The sequence below is a fragment of the Desmodus rotundus genome, chromosome 4 (genome assembly GCF_022682495.2).
Source record: "Desmodus rotundus isolate HL8 chromosome 4, HLdesRot8A.1, whole genome shotgun sequence".
Classification (NCBI taxonomy): domain Eukaryota; kingdom Metazoa; phylum Chordata; class Mammalia; order Chiroptera; family Phyllostomidae; genus Desmodus; species Desmodus rotundus.
Window position 1 is genome coordinate 11,651,601 of NC_071390.1, and position 19,916 is coordinate 11,671,516.

Consider the following 19,916-nt stretch of genomic DNA (forward strand, 5'->3'; position numbering starts at 1 on the left):
GCCCCAGCTGGTCCTAAGAAAGGGACTTAGATATTTTTAAGGAAGTGTGGTCTAGGGCAGAGGCCCTGCTTGCCGAGGTCTAAGAGAAGTATTGATTATAAGTATTAAATAACAACATGCATATCAATATCAAAAGTGTGTGCTATGGCAGCACCAACATGCATCCACTACATTTTAGCTCCAAGAAAGACAATAGCCCCGGCCAGGTAGCTCCATCGGCTAGAACATCATCCTGATACACCAAGGTTGTGGGTTTGATCCCCAGTCAGGGCACATACAAGAATCAACCAATGAATGCACAAATAACTAGCACAACAAATCTCTCTCTCTCTCTCTCTCCCTCCCTCCCTCCCTCCCTCTCTCTCCACCTCCCTTTCTCTCAAAATAAAATCAAGAAAATAATTTATTCTTTTTCAAAAAATAATTATTTCTGTTTGCCTTCCACTGCTGTGACACAATAGAGGTCCAGTTTTTGTGCTGCTGGGCCCAGGACTGTAAACACAGCACAGGAAGTGGGATTCCCAGGAAGTCACTCTGTGTGCTGGGAGCATCCTGTTTAGGACAGGTGCTTGGAGGAAGTGCACCCTCCTGCAGTCGTGTGTGTTCCTGTGCTAGCGAAGCTCCCGGGTACTCAGGAGCAGCTCCTGGCAGGACACTCAGCATTATTTGGCAAAGGCCTCCGGCAGCTGCCAGAAAGACCTCAAGATGCTGCAGCTTCCTGTTGTTGTCTGGGGACCTCAAGATGCCTCAGCTCCTGTTTGAGCTATGTGGGGCTCCATGCTTTTCCAAGTGCCCCTCGGTGTGTGTTTCCTTTGTCATGCTCAGAACAGCCCCGGGGAATTGATAGGGAAGGATTGGTTTTCCCCATTTAAGTGCAAAAAAGGAATTGGCAAGAAGCTGGGACATGAGACGAAGTAAATGTATCAGTGAACATAAAAAGTAGCTTCTGCACTTGGATGTAACTCTCTCTGATTGCAGGTGAGGACCCTTCTAGAACAGTCCTCACTCCCTGAGGACCTGCTATGCCAAGTACTTTCTAATTTTCTCCATTTATTATTCCTAATAACAAAGCAAGTACTACTTGCTTTTAATCCTCCTTTTACAAATGAGGAAACAGAGGCATATGCAGTTAAGAAACCTGCCAAAAGTCACATAGGTAGTGAGTGGAAGAGCTGGACTTGGACCCAGGTTGGCCTGACACCCAAGTTCATGGTCTTAACTGTGATGCTGTGTGGTCTCACCTAAGGACAAGTCGTCCATGAGACCAGCTGGGCGTGGGCACACTTGTGATTTGTAAATAGTAGTGCTAATTACGTATTTTTAGTTACTCGTATTTAAAAATTTGCTTATAAAATAAATTGTTGCCCTGGCTGGTGTGGCTCGGTAGATTGAGCACCAACTTGTGAACTGAAAGGTTACCAGTTCAATTCCCAGTCAGGGCACAGCTGGGGAGTTGGGGGCATGTAAGAGGCAAGATGTCTCTCTCACCCATTGATGTTTCTCTCCCTTTCTTTCTCCCTCCCTTCCTCTCTCTCTAAAAGTAAATAAATATAATCTTTAAAAAAATAAAATAAAATTGTCTGTGCTAGGAAAATTAGCAAATATTTCTTTTCCCTAGCTCATAAGTGTAAGTATCTATACAGGGTTTTCTCCTCGCCCATCTTAGAGTAAGTTTTTGAATCTGTTTCTTTCTGTCCTTCTTAGCTTTTGATTCTAGTACAAATGAAAGAGCATATTTAGGGCAATTTCCTTCTTGACAAACAAACAAGAAGAAACTGGCACTGTTATCAAAAGCCCTGAGGATATCTGAAAAGGGTTCAGTGATTATGTTGTTAGCTGAGTTGAAATCCCAAAGCAGAATATTCTATCTACACTAGAGACCAGGGACCCCAGTAGACTTGGCAGTACCCTCCCTGGAGAAGCAGTTTGTATTCCTGAAGATGGAAAGGTGGTTTTGCTCTGGTGCAAGCACCTGCTATGCAGTACACCCCCAGGGGCTGCCTTCACTTGGGATGGTCTCCCAAGGCCCAAATACTCAGATTTACCGTATAGCGGAGAGAACGAGAGAACCTCATGAGGTTTATGCATTGTTGTTTCTTTTTAAAACTTTTATTTATTGATTTTAGAGAGAGAAAAGAAGGAGAAAGAGAGAGAGATTGTTTTTGTTGCTCCACACTTATTTACACATTCATTTGTTGCTTCTTGTATGTGCTCTGAGGATCGAACCTGCAACCTTGGTATATTGGAATGATGCTGAGCTACCCGGCTAGAGCTACATTGTTGTTTGAAGCTCAGTCAACCTGTTTTGATATATGTTCATAACATTTAACATTGTAATTCTATAACTTTTCTTTTCATGTTCCTTTTTATCCCATTCATATCACGAATCCCAACCCTACAGGTCAGACACGTATATCAAAGAAAGGGCCTGGAAGGTCTTGGACACTGTGGGCCAAAGGCCAAAAAGGACTTTGTTGTCCACAGTTTGACGAGCATGCTCCTCAAGACTCCATGGAGCTGTCCTATCACCTCTTCCTGGTGGTGTTGGGGGGCTGTGGTGGGAATAGTTTTTAGCACTTTGTAAACCTCATACTCAGCGCCGTGTTTGGCCCGGCCATGAAGAACGTGTATCCCAGGGAGAAGATGCGGCAGGGAGGAGTGTCTGGCCCTCCTGACTGGTGGCTTAGATTGGTGGTTGTTGAACACAAAGGAATCACAGGAACCTGGGGCCCACAGGGAGACGCACTCCCGTGGCCTCCGCTCCTGCAGCGTGCCAGGCCGCCGCCACCACGCCCAGTGTCCCCAGGGAGTGTGGTTCTCAAAACAGTGGTGTCGTTTTGACTCTTAGCCCAGTGAGGATGGAAATGGCAGGGGGTGGACAGTTTCTTCTAAATCCGGGGAAGACGGAGGGGAGAGATCTGAGATTTCAGCTGTGCGGTAAAGCATTAGAGAGTTTGCTTTCCTCTTTAATTTGTAGTTATCAATAACCCCTATTCACTCCCCAAGGCTTCCTATGCCATTAGTTTGATCACATTTCCCAGAAACACAGTTTTAAGCCCTTGACGGTCAGGCCCTGTCTTTGTGTCACGTGCATTAACCCACACCAGCCTTCTTGTCACAGATGCTTGAAGGACCTGTCCCCCCAGGCCCTCCCTGTACATGCTGTGCTGCTGCCTAGCACACCCCTCCCGGTTCCTCAAACAGAATTCAGCTTAAGCTTTTCCTCTTCTGGCCAGGCCTGCCTCCCATCCTGGCCCACCTTGCTCTGTGCTTCCCAGCCTCCTGCGATAGCGCTGTTAGAGTCGCCTGTTGCTAGACCCCTCTCAGTACACTGCCAGTTCCTCTCCGAGGGCCCAGGGGGGGTCACATTCAAGTTTTTGTTCCATATTGGTGCCTGGCGTGGAAATAGGCAGTAAGTGGGTGAGTTCGTGAATGAGTGGGTGTTTGCAGGAGTCAAATCACTACGTTAGAATACAATGGACATAAAATTGTCTCCCTGTCTTCAAGTAGCTTGAGGCTTGGAGAAACAGTGTGGTGTAGTGACCGCATTCAGTACTGTGAGGTCAGACTACCCTACCAAGATCAAGGTTCAGCACCACTCTTTTTAGATGTGTCACCCGAACACTTTACTTAGTAGCTCTGAACTTCAGATTTACTACATGTAAAATGCAGATAATACTGCCTACATTGTGGTAATATTGTGAGGACTAAAAGAAAGTATAAATGTAAAACAAGAAAATAAACTAGCATTTAGTAGGTTCTCGATAAATATTTCCCGCTTTTCCGTTCTTCTCCCCACCGCAAATGTGCAAGAAGCTAAATAAATGGTTAAGTAATAAATACACATTAGTTTTCGAAGGAAGAAAAGGTGACTTGGGCCTGGTATAGTGGGGGAAAGCAAAAAAGTAGGACTTGAGCTAGAGAACAGATAAGATTTACCCAGAATGTGAGCAAAAGGAAAATAGCTCCGTGATACAGGCATAGAAAGAAAAGAAGCAGGAGACGGGCATTTTTCTCCTAGTCCCACTGCCCGAGTCTGCCGGGTCTAGCCTTGTTTTGTTTTCTTCTTTGCTTTTATTTATTTATTTTTAGGCCCAGAATGTGCACAAGCAACTATTTTCACAGGAAATGTTCCCATCTAATTTATTTACTTCCTTGAGTAAACTATATATGCTGAAATACCCCATTAGTTTTAATTAGATGTACTTCAAAGCTAATCTTATTGAAAGTCAGAGGGTAAGGCCGACTAGGTTTATTGTTTGGCGATGTTTTTACCCTGGCTTTAACATTTTTGATTCTTAGTAAGAGTGGCTTACCTTCACAGAAACCCCTGACTTAGCACCATTCGATCCTAAGGGTGCTGGCGTAGGACCCGTTGCTTATGATTCGAGAATCTTGTTAACTTAGTGCATCGGCCTTGAGTCTGGAATGCAGCGGGATGCAGGCTGCCCCGGGGAAGGTGGCGGAGCCTGCGTGCTGTTGGAGCAGATGGAGAGGTAGCCAGGAGAGCAGTGGCGCTTTCCCAAGGCTCCAACACAAAGCTTCACGAGGCTCCACCCCCCCCACCCTCTGCAGGGGTGTCCAACTTGTGGCCCGCAGGTCGCATGCAGCCCAGGATGGCTATGAAGGCGGCCCAACACAAAATCGTAATTTTACTTAAAACCTTTTTTTTGCTTATCAGTCTTCATTAGTATTTGTGTATTTCATGTATGGCCCAAGACAACTATTCTTCTTCCAGTGCAGCCCAGAGACGCCAAAAGGGTGGACACCCCTGCTAGAGAAACCCTTCACAGAATTGGAGTTCGTGGGGCCTTCAAATTTAAATATCTCGGAACTCTACATGGCTTGTGGGCTGCATGAGAATTCTAGATGTTTCTTAAAGATAGACACAAAAGCTCGATATCCACACCTTTCCACAGGGAGTGGGGAGTGGGAAACTGAGGCCCAGAGAAGTAAAATGACTTCTGAGCTCTCTCATATAAATTAGAGATGGAATTCATTGAAGAGCTAGGCTTCTTTCTTCCCATTTAACAAGGCAGAAGAGAAGACTGAAGGACTGTAAAAAGTGTTTGTATTGAAGTGTGAGATTCAGCTCAGCCGACACTTTCCTGTGACAACTTTCCAGACTTTCCTTCCTCGGGGGCCTTCCAAATACCACACAGACGCCCACCCAAGACCTTTTTGCTCGGTTCTATTTGTCTGCACGTCTTTCCCTACCAGGTAGTAAGATTCTTTTTTAAAAAATGTTTATAGCAGCCTTATTTCTAATATCCCATAATTGAAAACGACTCAAAGGCCCAACCAGTAAATGGATAAATTGAGTTACATCCATATGTAAGGTGCTGATACACGCAACATGAATTACTCTCACAGCGTTGTGGTTAGCAGGACAGGGGCCTCCATGGGCTGTTTCCCCTGTGTGTAACACAGTACTTAGTAAATGAAGGTGCTTCATTCAGCTTCAAAATTAAGATATAACTTACATGCCATAAAAATATACTACTTTAACAGGTGCAGTTCTGTGGGGTTTTTAGTACATTCACAAAGTTGTACAACAGCCATCCCCACCTTGTAATTCTAAAGCATGTTTATCTTCCCTGAAAGCAGCCCTGCACTGTCAGCAGTCACTCCCTGTTACCAGCCCGCCCCAGCCGCGGGCGACAACCGATCTGCTTTCAGTCTCTATGGATTTGCCTATTCTGGACGTTTCGCATAATTGGAATCACACGACATGTGGCCTTTTGTGACTGGCTTCTTTCACGGAGCACGATGTTTTTACAGTTCACCCACATCGTAACATGTGTTACTACTGCGTTCCTTTCCATGGCCAGACGATATCCCACATTCTGTTTCTCTCTGCATCAGCCGAGGGGCCTTTGGGTTGATTCTGCATTGGGGGTAGTGTGAATAATGCTGCTCAGAGCTCTGCGTGGACTTACCTTTTCGATTCTCTTGGGTCTAACACCCAGGAATGGGGTTGCTGGGTCATGTGGGAACTCTATGTTTAACTTTTTGAGGACCTTAAAAATCACTTCCCCAGCGACGTTATTTTGCATTAAAATTGCACTTAATGCAATTTTAAATTAAGTCAAAGCTATTCCCCAAAAGTGAAATCACCAGTTTTCATTAAAATGAAAAATCCCAAATGTACATTCAGGTCTATTTGCATCCTGTATCTTAATCTTCAAAATGCCTTATATCCCTACAACGTAAAGGTCTGCAGACATGTTACGTAAAGGAAGGTAGGACCTTTACTGAGACATTGGTTAGCTGGTTTTCCCATTCATGCTGCAGGTGCCTTACTATAGCCCCCAAGTTGTGTCTGGTTGCTGTGTAGAGATCTTTTCTCACCCAAGTTCTGGAGCCATAGATAGTGACTGAAATGGATCAAAGGACCCAGCATGTTCTGACCCACAGTGCCCAGAAAAATCCAGCTCGCAAAGGTTCACATGCAGTTCAGCGGAAAGGGAAAAGTCTCAGGACATAAAACGGGTCCCCGTGGAGCGAAGATGGGCTTGGGGAGGAGAGGCAAATAACACAGCCCTCTCACTTTCTGTCACTCATGCCCCGGGTCATTCTGTAAGGTCATTTCTGACATCTCTAGAATATTTTGGGGTGTTTAACTTTTGCTCTCCTTGGAGAACAAATCCCAGTTCTGTTTCCTATCACTGTTTTCCCTGAAGTGCTATCATGTGATTCCAGTAGGTAGCTGGGTATGTTCGTCTGTTATCTTTTCCTCAGGCCAGACTCGTCCCTGAAGGGCACAGTCAAACCCTGTAACCACTCGGTCGCCAGCTCTACTGCAGGGAAACTGACTACTTGAGTAAATAACTGCCAAATCGAATATTTGACATCATCAGTTGCTCCAACATTATCATTGGTGGAAATATTCTGTGCTGCTACTTTGTTTAGTAATACTTTAAATGAACTTGATCTAGCACATATCATGGTTCAATTGGTCTATTTTAAGAGTTTAAAGAGAATACAAGCAGCTACTTTCAACACATTTTTTTGGTTAGTTTCTTTAGATACCAGGACTGGTCTAACATTCATTTTCTATCTGTAGCTGCTGATGAAAAGATGGTAAACCCAACCAGCTTTTTGGAACTCTTCCTGCCTTTGGGGAGGACCAGGTTCTACTTGAAGCTTTCCTCTCTCTGGCTAAATGACACGCATTCCTTCCTTCAAACCCGTGTAGCAATTTCTCAGTATCTCTGACTCCAGTCCCCTTCTACCTCTTTTCACAGTTATTTATGTATTTGGGCTATTTGCCCTACTAGAATGTAAACTTATTGAAGGCTTAACCTAGGTGTCTTTGCCCTGTAGCACAACAATTGTGAGCCCCCCTAGATGTGAAGTTTTATGTTTTACAGATGCTCAGTAAATATTTAGTTAATGGATCAGCAGAAATTTATTTCTCTTTATTCTTCCCTGATTTTTGCCCACATTGCTTTTAATTGTGTGATGTTATGGCTTAACACTGTTTTTGTGGCTTAGTAGCTTTTGTCTGTGTGCAAATTTAATAGCCGCTGAAGCATACTGGTAAATGCTTAGCACTCTTAGTGTGTTTTATTCAGGAAGGGAAAAATGTATTGCGTAATCCAGATCCAAAACCAAGAAAAATTTAGGTTCTAAATATTTCCCTTCCTATCTTCTTGCTAATTTCCCCAAACCCCAACAAATCCAATACATATGCAAAGTGTTTTTTATCTTGCTGGGAATGGTGAGAAGGGAGGAAGGGAATAAAACCACCTTCTATACCTCTTTCAAAAATATACCCAACTTGGCATATGGCATATAGTACTAGCCCAAGCTTTAGCTGAATTGCAGCAATGTATAACTGTTTAAAAATTTATAAGGAGAGCCCAGGTACATATGTAAATATAATGGAATATTATTATAAAGTGACTCATTTCTATAGAGCTTGATAAATGTCAAGAATCACATCCTTTCCCATAAAGCGTAACTGCAGGCTTACAAGACGTCTGGGGACATATTCGTCTATGTGGCCGTTGTTAGTTCTGACCCCTGTGACCTGTTAATCCAAGTAGACTCACGTATTTTAAAGGAGGAAGCACTTTAGCACAGAGTGTGTGCATGCAAATTCTATTGTGTTTGTACAATCAAAAGATTTGATTAATTATTGATTTTCTGGAGAAAAAATAATGTATTCTGTCTGGTAAGCATAGTGTTCTCTTTAGATTCTGTCTCTGTAATCCAAAGTAGAGAACTATGTGAAAGTTATCAGTGGATGGAGACAGATTTTCCCTTCTTTTTAAGCATAAAAATGAATGACTGAGATTGTCTTTTGTATGGAACTTCCCCCCAGAAGCAAACCCTGAAACAAGAATTCAAGGGCACATCATTTATTTGTTCCCAGGAAACACTGAGAGGGGGATGAAGCTAATAAAAGGTGAATTAGCAAACCAGTTACCAATATGGGCAGCCCAAACTCAAGTGATAGGGGGCTCTGGGAGACAGTGGAGAGTGTACGTCAGGGGTAACCCAGCCAAGGAACTAGGAAGCGGGGGTATTTGTCTACCACCTGCCCATCTGCCACTGGTGGAAAGCTGCTTCCAGGTGCATTCACTCACTCATTGTGATGTTTCTAGTTACCGGGCCTGACGTGTAGAGGTGAATGCCAAGGAGGTATGAACGATCAAAGAGAGAGGAATACACACACAGTACACAAGAACACCGGAATCTCTCCCAGGAACCTGGGAAATGCTGAACAGCCAGCCGGGCCTCAGGAAGCCTAGGATTCCAGGCTGCTCCAGGACCATCAGTGCAGTTTTGGGGAGTGTCCTATTGTCCTCCCTTCCAGTTGGCTTCCTCTGACACACCACCCCTTGGAATTCTGGCATCTGCCTGTCTCTGCAAGACTGCCCCCAGGCTGGCCCTACTGGATCTTTTTAATACATATAAGCCCCTGCCACTGACTGGGACTTTTCCCTGTCTCTTAGTTTAAAGTCCCAGGCATGAAAACCTGATTGGCCCAGCCCATCTTTTCCAAGATAGGATACAAATTTTGATAGGATATAAAATTTTGATAGGATGTATGGTTTCCTCCAGTCCCCCATGTCTACTAACAATTCAGTCAGCCACATCCAAGGCAAGAAGTCATGTGGCTCAGTGCCCACTCGAAAGGGGCAGATGGGGTCAGAAGAAGAATGGATGGGACAGGTACCCCCAAGGCACACCATTACACCTGGGCAAGACTCTGTTGATAACAAGTCTTGTCATGAAGGGTTCCAAGGCATTTTTATAAATATGAAGGCTAAATAACTGGAAAGAAAACACAAAACCCTCTGTGGCTATCCTTAGGGGCAGTGTAACATCTTGTTTTCACTCAGCAACCTCTCTGGAGGAGAGAGGCTATGGAGATCCTAGACATAGATAAATTCGCAACAGTTTTGACTTTTGCACTAAGAATCGGAACATAATCAGTACAAAGGTAAACGTGGGTCATCTCCCTTTTCTTAAAGAAACCCTGAAGGTACAGTTGCCTTGTGATACCCTTTGCTTTCCCAAGTCCAAGAAACAGGAGTTGAAGTATGAGAGCAGCATCATCTCTCTGAGGCTTAGAGTCTAAGCAAAAGGAAGCAACTGGGTGACTTGATTCAAGACCTTCTATGAGACGTTTAGAGTGAGAATCCTGGGCAGCCTGGTGTGCACCACTCTGCCCGCTGTGAAAACAGGGACAGCAGCGCTCTTGTTCTCCTCTCCTACCCACCTCCTGGATTTAGTTGGTAAAATACTGTTTTCTTCTTGTTCCTCACTTTCTTTGTTCCAAACATTGCCATTCTCTTCTATCCCCATAATGCAGCAATTGAGATATCTATTTCATATTTCATAGAATTCGCCGCTTCCTACTTGTCCTTTTACTACAAAGGGTGCATGCCTGAGTTTATTTTGACTTATCTCTCAGTTGGCTAGATGTCATTGTCGCGATGTTTGCTTCTGAAGGGTTCGTGGTGTAGTATTCCTGAGCACCTTTTGGTGTGTGGTGGTTTGCCGTTGTTTTTATGTCTGAAAACACTTTGGCTGGGTGTCAGGTTCTTGGAACACATGCTTCCATTCCCTCGAGGCTTCCAGGTATGGCTGCACTGTCTCCTGTGCCTCAGTGTTGCCCTTCAGAAGTCTGAAGTCAGCCTGAGTTTGTTTGTTTGTTTTCTTCTTATGGGTGATAGGTCTTTTCTGTCTGGATATATAGAGCATGGTATCCTTTGAAATTCAAAAGCTTAGGCTAGAACTTAGAGCTGGCATTCTGTACCCAATTTTGCCAAAGTGCTGTCCCTATACTCTTTAAATCTACAAGTTGAAACCTATCTTCATTTCAGAGAAATTCATGTGTATTAGATCTTTGAGTACTTCTTCTGCCTCTTAGGTTCTTTACGTCTAGGACATGAGTTATTTTGCGTTCCTTTTCTTTTTTTCTCTCCTTGGTTTTCTTTCATTATTTTAGGCTCTTTCTTCTGCATCCATTGAGATTATCTCAGACTTTTTTCCACGTAAGTGATTAGATCATTCCTGTGTCTGTTCTGTTCTTAGATGTTTCAGTTATTACTACTGTAACTGTCTTGTTCTGAGCTTTTATTTCTTATTTCGATAACATTTTTCTTTGTCTCATTCTGTGGTGTCATTACCTCACCCTTGAACTCTTTAACTTCACCACTAATTGAACATTCTGCATCTCTGGCCACTCCCTCTCACTCTAGTCACTGCACAGAAGCCAAAAGGGTCCTGTGGAAATAACAGTCACATCCTGAGACTCTCCCTGGGACTTCCCGCCTCACTCACAGTGAAAGCCAAGGTTTTGCAATGAATGACCCTCAGAGCCCTACCCCCTCGCCTCTTTCAGCCACTACTGCTCTCACATGCCTCAGCCGTTGGCCTTCTCACGGCTGGAACACCCCAGGGGAGCTCCCACCTCAGGACCTTTGCTCTTATTGTCACTCTGTCTCGGGCCCTCTTGCCTCAGATGTCCACATGGCTTATTCTCCCTCCACCTTCAGGTTTACTCACCTGGCCCTTTCCCAAGGAGGCCACCCCAGCCACTCACTTCAAACCCCGCTCCTCCCCCATCTCTCTATCCTCCTACATGGACTTTTCTCCCTCAGGTTTATTTACCACTTTCTATCTTACTTGGCTGTAAACTGATGAAGCAGTGAGAAACTAAATAATAACAGTCATTATGACCCTTCCTTGCACTCCTTCTTGGTGCCAGGCACTTTGATTTCATTCAGAGTGTCTCTCATCCTCACCCCATTCTGGGTGCGCAATTTCCAGGGCCCAGCGCAAGAGAACATGGGGACACCTTATTCAATCAAAGTGCAGGAATAAAGTACCATTAAAGGTGCTCAAATATAAAGTTGTCGTCCAAAATAATGTTTTAAATTATTAACATGATTGTTCAATTATTAACAATTATTGCATGTTTACACTGTGTGGGGTCCTTTTTCAATAAAGTATAAAATTATTTAACTCATATGTGGAATCACTGAGATTACACCGTGTATGTTTCATAGACTGTAGGAACACGTGTATTTCATTCTCTACCACATCCTACCAACACTGTACGTTTGGCTTCCTGACGAGGAAGGAAGGACTGACAGGAAAGGGGAAGCGGGCTTCCCTATCTTTTCCTTTCCTCTGTATCATCATTTTTAGTGGAAGTAGCTGGCTAATATAGGAAGTAACGTGGGTAAGAGAGGATATGAAAAACTTCCTTGGTTGTTTGCATTTCCTAGAACACCACGGGCTTCTTTGTGCATTCGAAGCAGACGTTCCGGTTTGAAGGGAACTGACCTGTCATCACCCCTGTTTATTCAGTCGTAGGTGTAAAACCCTTACCTTTGAGTCTCCCTGGACTCCCATGCATCATGGGTCCCCTGGAATTCTGTGCTCACGGGGCATCACGAACACTATGAATGGGCAGCAGGAACAACATACAGCAGGACAAACACGTCCTCGTCTGCTCATGTGTGCGCTCCATTGTCCCATTGGCCTTCACATACAAACCACAAGTTCAAAGATAAAACTATTACATATTTCAGTTTGTCAACAGCAAAGCACCAAACTGAACGGAGGGCCCTTCCGAGCACAGGGCCCTGTGCAACTAGACAGGTTGCTGGTCCGTGAAGCCAGCCTTGTCCGCAACACAACCTCCCAAGTGGAACACGCCGTTCCCGTTCACCGATGAGACTGCTGAAATGTACACCCAGAGAAAACAGTCTGCCCCAGGGTCCCCAGCCTGAGGCCGGGCTGGAATTCAGATGCCGCTCGTGCCCGACCTGGATGCCTGTGGGGCCAGGTGGCCAATGGATTAACCACTAGGTGAGAGGTAAGACACTAGGCCTTTGACCTGTTTCTAAGTAACTGTGTAACCTTGGACGAATCTGCCTTAGGACTTTAGTTTTCATCTTACATGTACATGAAATCAAAGCCCACTTTCTCATACAAGGTATAGTTTTTCACAAACCAGACTGGAGTATTGGTTGCATGATCCCTCATTGTACTAAGAACAGGGAAAGTCGCTGAGGCATGTGTTGGGTGATGATGACACCTTCCTGTGGAAGCAAATGCAGTAATGGCCAAGCACGTGAATGCAGATTTTGGCCTGTCCCTCAGATGATGGCTGAAGTGTCCGAGGAAAATGAGAGAGACATTATTTTCTGGGAGAATGCTGGGGCATAATTAGCGTTGTAAGGCTGAATGAGGAGAGCAAATGTAGGCTTTGTAAACCTTGCAAAAACGCTGTGACTTTCCCCACCCCCCAAAAAAAATTTTAATTGTCTCTCTATGTAGACCAGAGGAATGGTACTCCTTGAGAAGGATTAGTCACAATGGATGATTGGCTCGCATCTTAGAAGACTTGATATGGGGGCCCAGGGACACCACCTTCTCCTGTGCAGCCAGCAATGAACCCAGCAGGCCAAGGTGATGCTGTCCACCTGGCAGGCCTGTTACAAGAAGTCCAAGAATGAATGAAGGATGAGGAACCTGGAGAGAAGACTGCTTTACACAGACAAGGCAAAATGCAACACTTCCAATGTGCCAGGGCCTTTGGAAATGCCAAAGAAGTCAATGTATTGAGCGCATCTTGACTCAAAAAGTGTGTGTGTGTGGTTGGGAAAAGGGAAGGGAGGCCCTTTCAGGACCTCTGTAGACAGGAAGGCTCAACAAAGCAAAAAGGGGGTCTGTGGCTTTAAATTCTAACAAAACAGACTCTGCTTGTGTGTAAAGCATAATAATATTGCCTCATCCAGTTGTTATAAGGATTAGACGAGGTGATAAATGGGAAGAGACTAGCATGGCGGCTGACACTTTGTCACACATTCACTCTGTAAGTGATGACAAAGTGGTAGTAAGGGGACTTCATAAAGTGACTCTGTGATTACGTTCCTTATTCAGCTTCCTTTCTGTCCAAGGTGAACTATTTATTGGTTTGCATGTTAGCAAACGTTTGCAAGCAATCACTACATTGATTTATACACGTGACTGAATTTATTTTTAATTTGGTCAAGTCAAGTTCTCAAATCAGTCTATTTGACAATAAAAATGAATACTTATCTACTGTTTTGACTTACTATGGTAAGCTAGAGACATTAATTCCTTAGTAGTCACCAAACATTGCATTCCTTCTTTGTGCCTATTATTATGTGATGGAGATATTCACACGTGATACCTTCCTCCGGAGAGCCCACAATCTCTTGCAAAAATAGATGTGCGCACCCTTCATTGCTGTATCTTCTCTCCTGACATCTTAGCCTTCATTAGTTCTTGGACTTTTCAAGATCGGTGAATAGCATCATCATCTTGGCCTGCTGGGCTCATCCTTGGCTGGGCAGGTAAAGAACGTCGGTGACATTTAAATGCCAGAAAGACGTGTGTGTTGTGAGGAAAGGCGCTGCATTTCTAGATGATAGAAAGTGACCATTTTTCTATGCTGATAACTGTATTTCTACATAGAAAATATGTTAAAAGGATAAAGCTAATAGTAAACTTTTTTAAAAAATGGCCTTTTCCCAAACATTTCAGAGCTATTTCTGTACTTATGAAGTTCTCATGTACCTGAAATTAGGCTAAAGTTGGTGAAACTCTCTTCATTATCAAAAGGTTCTTTGAATTCTGATTGATAGGTTCCAGTACACGCGTAAGAAAATGGCTTGTTTTACGCACTGTACTTTCCCACCTTAAGTGGATTATTCACAGGGAACATTGAATGTGCCTCAGTAAAGTTTTGTCATTCTCTCCAGCTGCAACCTGTTAGTCAGAAATGGCTTCTGAGAAGGACCATGGTGAAGTTTTGGATACAAATGTAAAATAATTCTATCATATTTTAAGAACTCATGGAAAAGAACTTTGCTGGACATTGATCCTGTGAGATTCATATGGAAAAAATCCTAAGACTTCTCGGTCGAGGAGCAGAGAGTTAGCAGGATCAAAAGGGCTTTGACATTTCAGAATTTGTCTCAGACTGCAGGGAACTTGGGAACCATCACGTCCAGTACATTTCAGTAAGGTTGCAGTGACTGTCGGGATATTTGTAAATCTCATGTTCATTCACCTCCTGTTTCACGGGCCAGTGTGCTGGGACAGCGGTCCTCTGTCACTTAAAGAGCTGGCCGTGGTGCATATTTTGTCTCCAGAGAATCTGAGGCATCAGACCTTGGCTGGGGGCCGGGGGTCTGCACTGAAAGCCCCCCTAGCATTTCCATCCCTGGAGGTCTGCAGACTGTGCTCTTGGGAGTCTGGAAGAGGGTGAAACCATCCTTGCCTTCACAGAGCTCACAGACTAGTTGTGGACCCGAAGCCATTGCTACAGGAAGATAAACCCGTCGGTCTGTGCTGGTTAACGTGCCGTGTGTGAGATGTCCGTGGCTGCCATTTTATTCTCTTTACCAGGGAAGTATTTAGATAGACTAATAAGCATAGACACCTCTTGGGCCTGTTAAAAACTGGACATGCCCACACCGACACAACTCAGTGTGGAGGAAGGAGGTGATGTCGTTGAAAACAGATCGTGGTGGACTTTGAAACTGATAGCTCAGGTTTAAGAGCAACCACTTCGCTGCTAAGGCTCACCCTCCTCGCTGTGGCCTTCCTTGCTCCCTGTGACCAACACCCTGGCTTTAGCTTGACCTCCTCCCTGTATGCCCTGAACAATGAGCTACTTGATAGCTTCTTGTCCCATGACATCCACTCGGAATGATCATTCCCCCTTTCTTGCTTGACAGCCTTTCCTTGCCCTCCCCTGCTGGAAGCATCTCCTGGCTCCCTGTTGGGCTCAGCGCCTTCCTAATTTCCTTGAGAATATTTGCATGTACGCATTCCCTGCACTAGATGGTAAGCAAGTCCAGAACAGTGCTTTCTTCTTGTTTTATTTTTAAAGAATAGATTTTTTTTAAAGATTGTATTTACTTAGTTTTAGAGAGGAGGGAAGGACAGAGAAAGAGAGGGAGAGTAACAGCAATCAGTTGCCTCTCTCATGCCCCCAACTGGGGGCCAGGCCTGCAACCCAGGCGTGCCCTGACTGGGAAAGGAACCAGCAACCTTTCAGTCTGCAGGCCGGCACTCAGTCCACTGAGCCACACCAGCCAGGCCTCTTCTTGTTTTTTAACTGCCAACCCAGAACTTGGCATACAATGGATGCTCCATAAATGTCTCCGTGAGATTGATAGATATAAACAGTAAACAGAAAGCAAACAAGGAACTCATTCTTGAGTTTGCTTTTAGCTGAATTCTGCTAGAAAGGATGTGGAGGCCTCTTTTGCCAATGAGTCCAAAGGTGTGGAAGGATGATACCTGGAAACCTGGGGTCCTTGGCCGGCGAGGGGTCCTGAACTTCCTGCCCTACAGGTGCACAAGCAGTAGGCGATCCCTGGCTCTGGTGGAGAGGCAGAGCCACGAGGAAGTGGGCTCAGTCAGGTTGCTTGTTTTCAGGTTGTAACGTTCCTCTCTTCATTGGCAGGGCTTCCAGTGCAATGACGTACTCTGGGAGTTTTGCCAAGAGTGGCTGTATGCTAAGCGAGCTTTTCTCTCTGACAAAATGGTTTCTGTCCTCGGGTCGCTTGCGGCCAACCGCTGCTTCATTCCGTGAGTGACTGAAAAGGCGTGAGCCAGTTTGGGAAATAAAACAACAAGTAAATCAAGAGATGCTGTTTGTATTATGGTTTTATCTCATCTGAGTGGAAGGAGATCCAGTTCTTTGGAAATCGTCTCTAGAAATAAGAGTAAAAGTGTCCTGCCGTCTTATGAACTGTAAATTTCTCATTGTTTCCTTGATTTATGTGGATGCACCTCATGTGGCTTTAACTGTAAAGTAGAAAATATCTACTCTTTGCTTCTGAAAGCTCGGAACTATTCGGCCCCAGGCAAGGAGACACAAACAGTTTGGTTTTACTCTCCCACATTCCAAAAATAACTTCAGTAATATCCTCTTTGGTTATCTTAAAAGTGCAGAGTGGATGCTTTTATCCTAAAGTAGCAGTGTCTGATTGTCGGGGGAACTTTAGCCAGATGACTGTTATTTAGCAACTAAATGCTGGTGACTCATTCACTTTGACTGTGGCACAGGAAAATTCTTTCCATGGAAAACACAGGAGGGGGGGAAATCTCTCTGAACCTCTATGTAGTATTTTCCTTTAAAAAAGGCTTGTCTAGAAATGAATAGGCACCAGCTGTTACTCTGCCTGCTTAGGCTCCAGAGCTGCCAGAGGGCCTTTCTAAACCAGGGGTTCTGGGAATTGAGCCACAAAGGTATACAGGTAGGTTCAGAAATGTAGTAAGGAACCGGTTTTGTTAATAAACTTAAATCTCAGAATGCGAAATCGCCATCCTGAGTAAAAGAGAGATTGAACTAATCTGATGTGTGATTGGGTTTGGGGTAGAGACCTAATGGCATTTTACTGTCACATTCCATTAGGGACAGAAGGAGAGGGAGGGAGGGGAGGGGAGGCTGGAACACTGTCCCCTTGGCTTTGAGCTGAATGACATGACTGCCTTGGAGAGAAGTGCCTAAGTGAGGTGCTAATCTATTTATGCAGCAAAAGATATAATCAAATCAATTCACCTGCTAGGCTCACAGAACCAAACTAATTCGAGCTGAGATTAATTTTGCTTGTCAGCATCTCCTAAGGGTTCTGAGGGTGATTAGGAGTGGAAGAAGCAGACAAGCACTGTTTCAGCCATGAAAATTTGGGCATGTGAAGGGCTTGTCCCCTCCATACTCCTAACCTTGACCACCCCTCTGGACAGGAGGTCGTGTCGCTCTCAGACTTGGCTCACACTTATGAATGGAGGGTAGAGAGGCTGCATAAAGGCTCTTCAGTGCTTATACTCCAGCTGGCTGCTGACTTGGGAAAAAGCATGGCCCTGCAGGGGTGCAGGGGAGGCAGGGAGTACTGTGGGTGAAGTGTGTGTCATAGAAAAGACGACCCAGGGGTTGGAGTGGACTTAGCCCTTACTTACAAGCTGACACCCAAGCTATTAATAGTAAGGCCCTGAGTCACAGATGTAGGAATGTCACAGCTGCTTGAGAACTGCTACTGTTACCCATCAGAAAACCCCAATAAAGGCCTGGCCCAGCCCCACCAATGTCATTTCAGCCATAAACAACCTCCAAGTCAAAGATGAGGCAGGTGGATTGACTTCATTCTTTTCTGTTACCCTGGCTCTCTTAGCCCCAACACGTTACAATATTTGCAGTAAACACAGTCTAATACTGGCTGTGCGTTGTGGTTGGGAAAGATGTGTTGGCCATCTGCTGCTCTGCGGAGCGCTGCTGCGTCTGTCTTTTTGTCTCTTGCTCATCACATTGTCCCCACGTGGTGGATGTATATGATGTGTGGTGGGGACCAAACAAACCATCTGGGATCTGCGCGCTGGGGAGACAGGTGGTGGAACCGGGTGGGCGTTGCCTTCCTGACCCTGGAAGTCCCCTGCTCTCAGGAGAGCGACCTGTGACCCTGTGGGTCAGGAATCAGGAGTCCTGTTAGGAGTCACTGCTGCTGGGGCCAGGCTCAGGCTGGTGAGGGGTGCCGGCGTGACTGCCTCTCCCTTTGTGGCTAGGGTTCCTTCCTCACATGTACACACCCAAGGGGTTTGTCTAAAAAGCCAAAGGAAGCAGAGAGAAGGTGGGGGTCAGAATCCTACCTAACTGGATAAGTCAGAGTTTTACTTTGATCCTGAGTAAGGAATTGAATCCTGAAAAGATCCTCTCCCGGGGCTCACTCTCCTAGTCTCAGTCCCCACCCCATCGCCGGCCCCGCCCCCATTCAGGTAAACCACAGCGGGGAGCAGCCGGGCAAATCGAATGCCGTTGTTTATTTTTCGTTATAACTGATCCTCCAGGACCTGGGAAGTGACGAAAATGAACTTGAAGGAATCACTAGCACCACGTTTCGACTAAGGCTCATTTTTATTTATTCAGTGTGTCTGAAAGAAGCTGTAAAAAGAATGAAAGCAGCAGTAATAGGAAACTAATAAGCTAACAATTGACTAGTTTTACTGATCGGAACAGTGGCTGGCTGTTTCTGCCCCCCCCCCCCCCCGCCCCCCTCCGTTCTTCTGGTAATCATTTATCAGACCAGGGAGGGGCAGGGGCTCGGGCTCGGGGGCATTTCGTCCCCGTGTTCCCGGGGCCTCGCGCGAGGAATGCAAGGTGGTGTCAATGACCAGAGATTAGGGCAGTGGAATTTTGCATTTGTCACAGCGGCAGCTGTAGCGAGTGGTTTCGACCCAAGGGCAGAGTCCCCGAGCAGGGCGCGGCCACCGCTCGGCGGCGGTAGCTGGGGCGGGCACCGGAGCTCGGCCCTCTGCGCTGGGGGCGGGATTTTAGAAAGAAGTCCCGGACTTGGCGAGTGGATGCCGGGGCTTTTCCTCGCAGCCTCTGCAGCCGCGGATCTGCCTGCCCAGGCGCACTCCCACTCCTAGACTTCATTCCTCTTTCCTTCAGTGCTGCTCGCCAGCGGACCCGGTTGCCATGGTGAAGGAGAAAGGTAATTATAAGTATCGATCACTGTGCATGGTTGTGGAAGTTGGTGCTGCGGGGCTCGGCTACCTCATGGGCGATGATCAATGGAAAGCCAGGCAGACATGTTCTTGGTGCAAGAATCCCTGTATTGTGAAGCCTTGCTTTGCGTGGACCGAGACTTCATTAAGAACATTTAATTTAGCCACAGCGTCTGAAAGGCATCCTATTTCTGGAGTGTTTGCACAGCTGAGCTGCTGGTTGTGTGCCTGTTTGAATCGTTATTGCATTTGGAATTTCTGGTTGTGTTTGAGACTTGCCAGCTGCCTTCATCCTAGCCTTCAGTCTCTTCCTCACTTAGCCCCACCCAAATCAATGACTTCGTTAGGATGTGTAAGGAAAGGGCCCTGCTACCAGGTTTGTGCTGTTTGGGACACACCGGTGCCTGGTGAGGACTGGCCGAAAGGACGAGGGGCTGTTTTCAAGGTTTCAGGTGTGCTGCTTTAATAACCTGGCATTTCACTCCTAACCACTCCTCCCAACATCATCTGAAAGGGTGCGGCAGCAGTCTAAGGTGGCAAATTTGGGTGCCCGATCGCCTCTGGAGGAGCCCGTCCGTGAAGGGAGAGGGCGGGGAGCTCTGCACAGGTGCACAGTATTTGTGCCCTGGGCGTGGTCCTGAAATGTAGGTGAAATCTTTCAGAATTGAGTTACAGTTTAAATGATTATTTTCCTCAGGAAAGGCAGAGAACACAGCAATGCTTGGTTTTAATTATCTAAGCAACATATACATCCATCTTTTGTGAAGAAAGCGAAATGTTACAGGAGAATAAAGAGTGAGAAGTGAAGCTCTTCACCCCTCCACCCCTTCAGCCTCCATTCCTCCTCCTCCCCAGGCAAGATTGTCAGCCCGCGCATCTTTCTAGACAGGAGATAGGTAGAT

At 45.6% G+C, this 19,916-nt stretch overlaps 1 protein-coding gene across 7 annotated transcripts in view; it reads left to right on the plus strand.

The window, feature by feature from the left end:
• Positions 1 to 19,916, plus strand: part of ABLIM1 (actin binding LIM protein 1) — a 258,566-nt gene that overhangs the window by 87,339 nt on the left and 151,311 nt on the right. For 2 of the 7 annotated variants that reach the window (XM_053923091.2, XM_053923089.2), the window contains exon 1: positions 18,713 to 19,001. The exons of the other annotated variants lie outside the window; for them this stretch is intronic. Coding sequence is in view for 1 of the 2 variants with exons in the window: in XM_053923089.2 (XP_053779064.1) it covers positions 18,986 to 19,001 (16 nt within the window). In the remaining variant the exon portion in view is untranslated. Of the gene's footprint in view, positions 1 to 18,712; positions 19,002 to 19,916 lie in introns of those variants that run through there. 7 annotated transcript variants of the gene reach the window in all.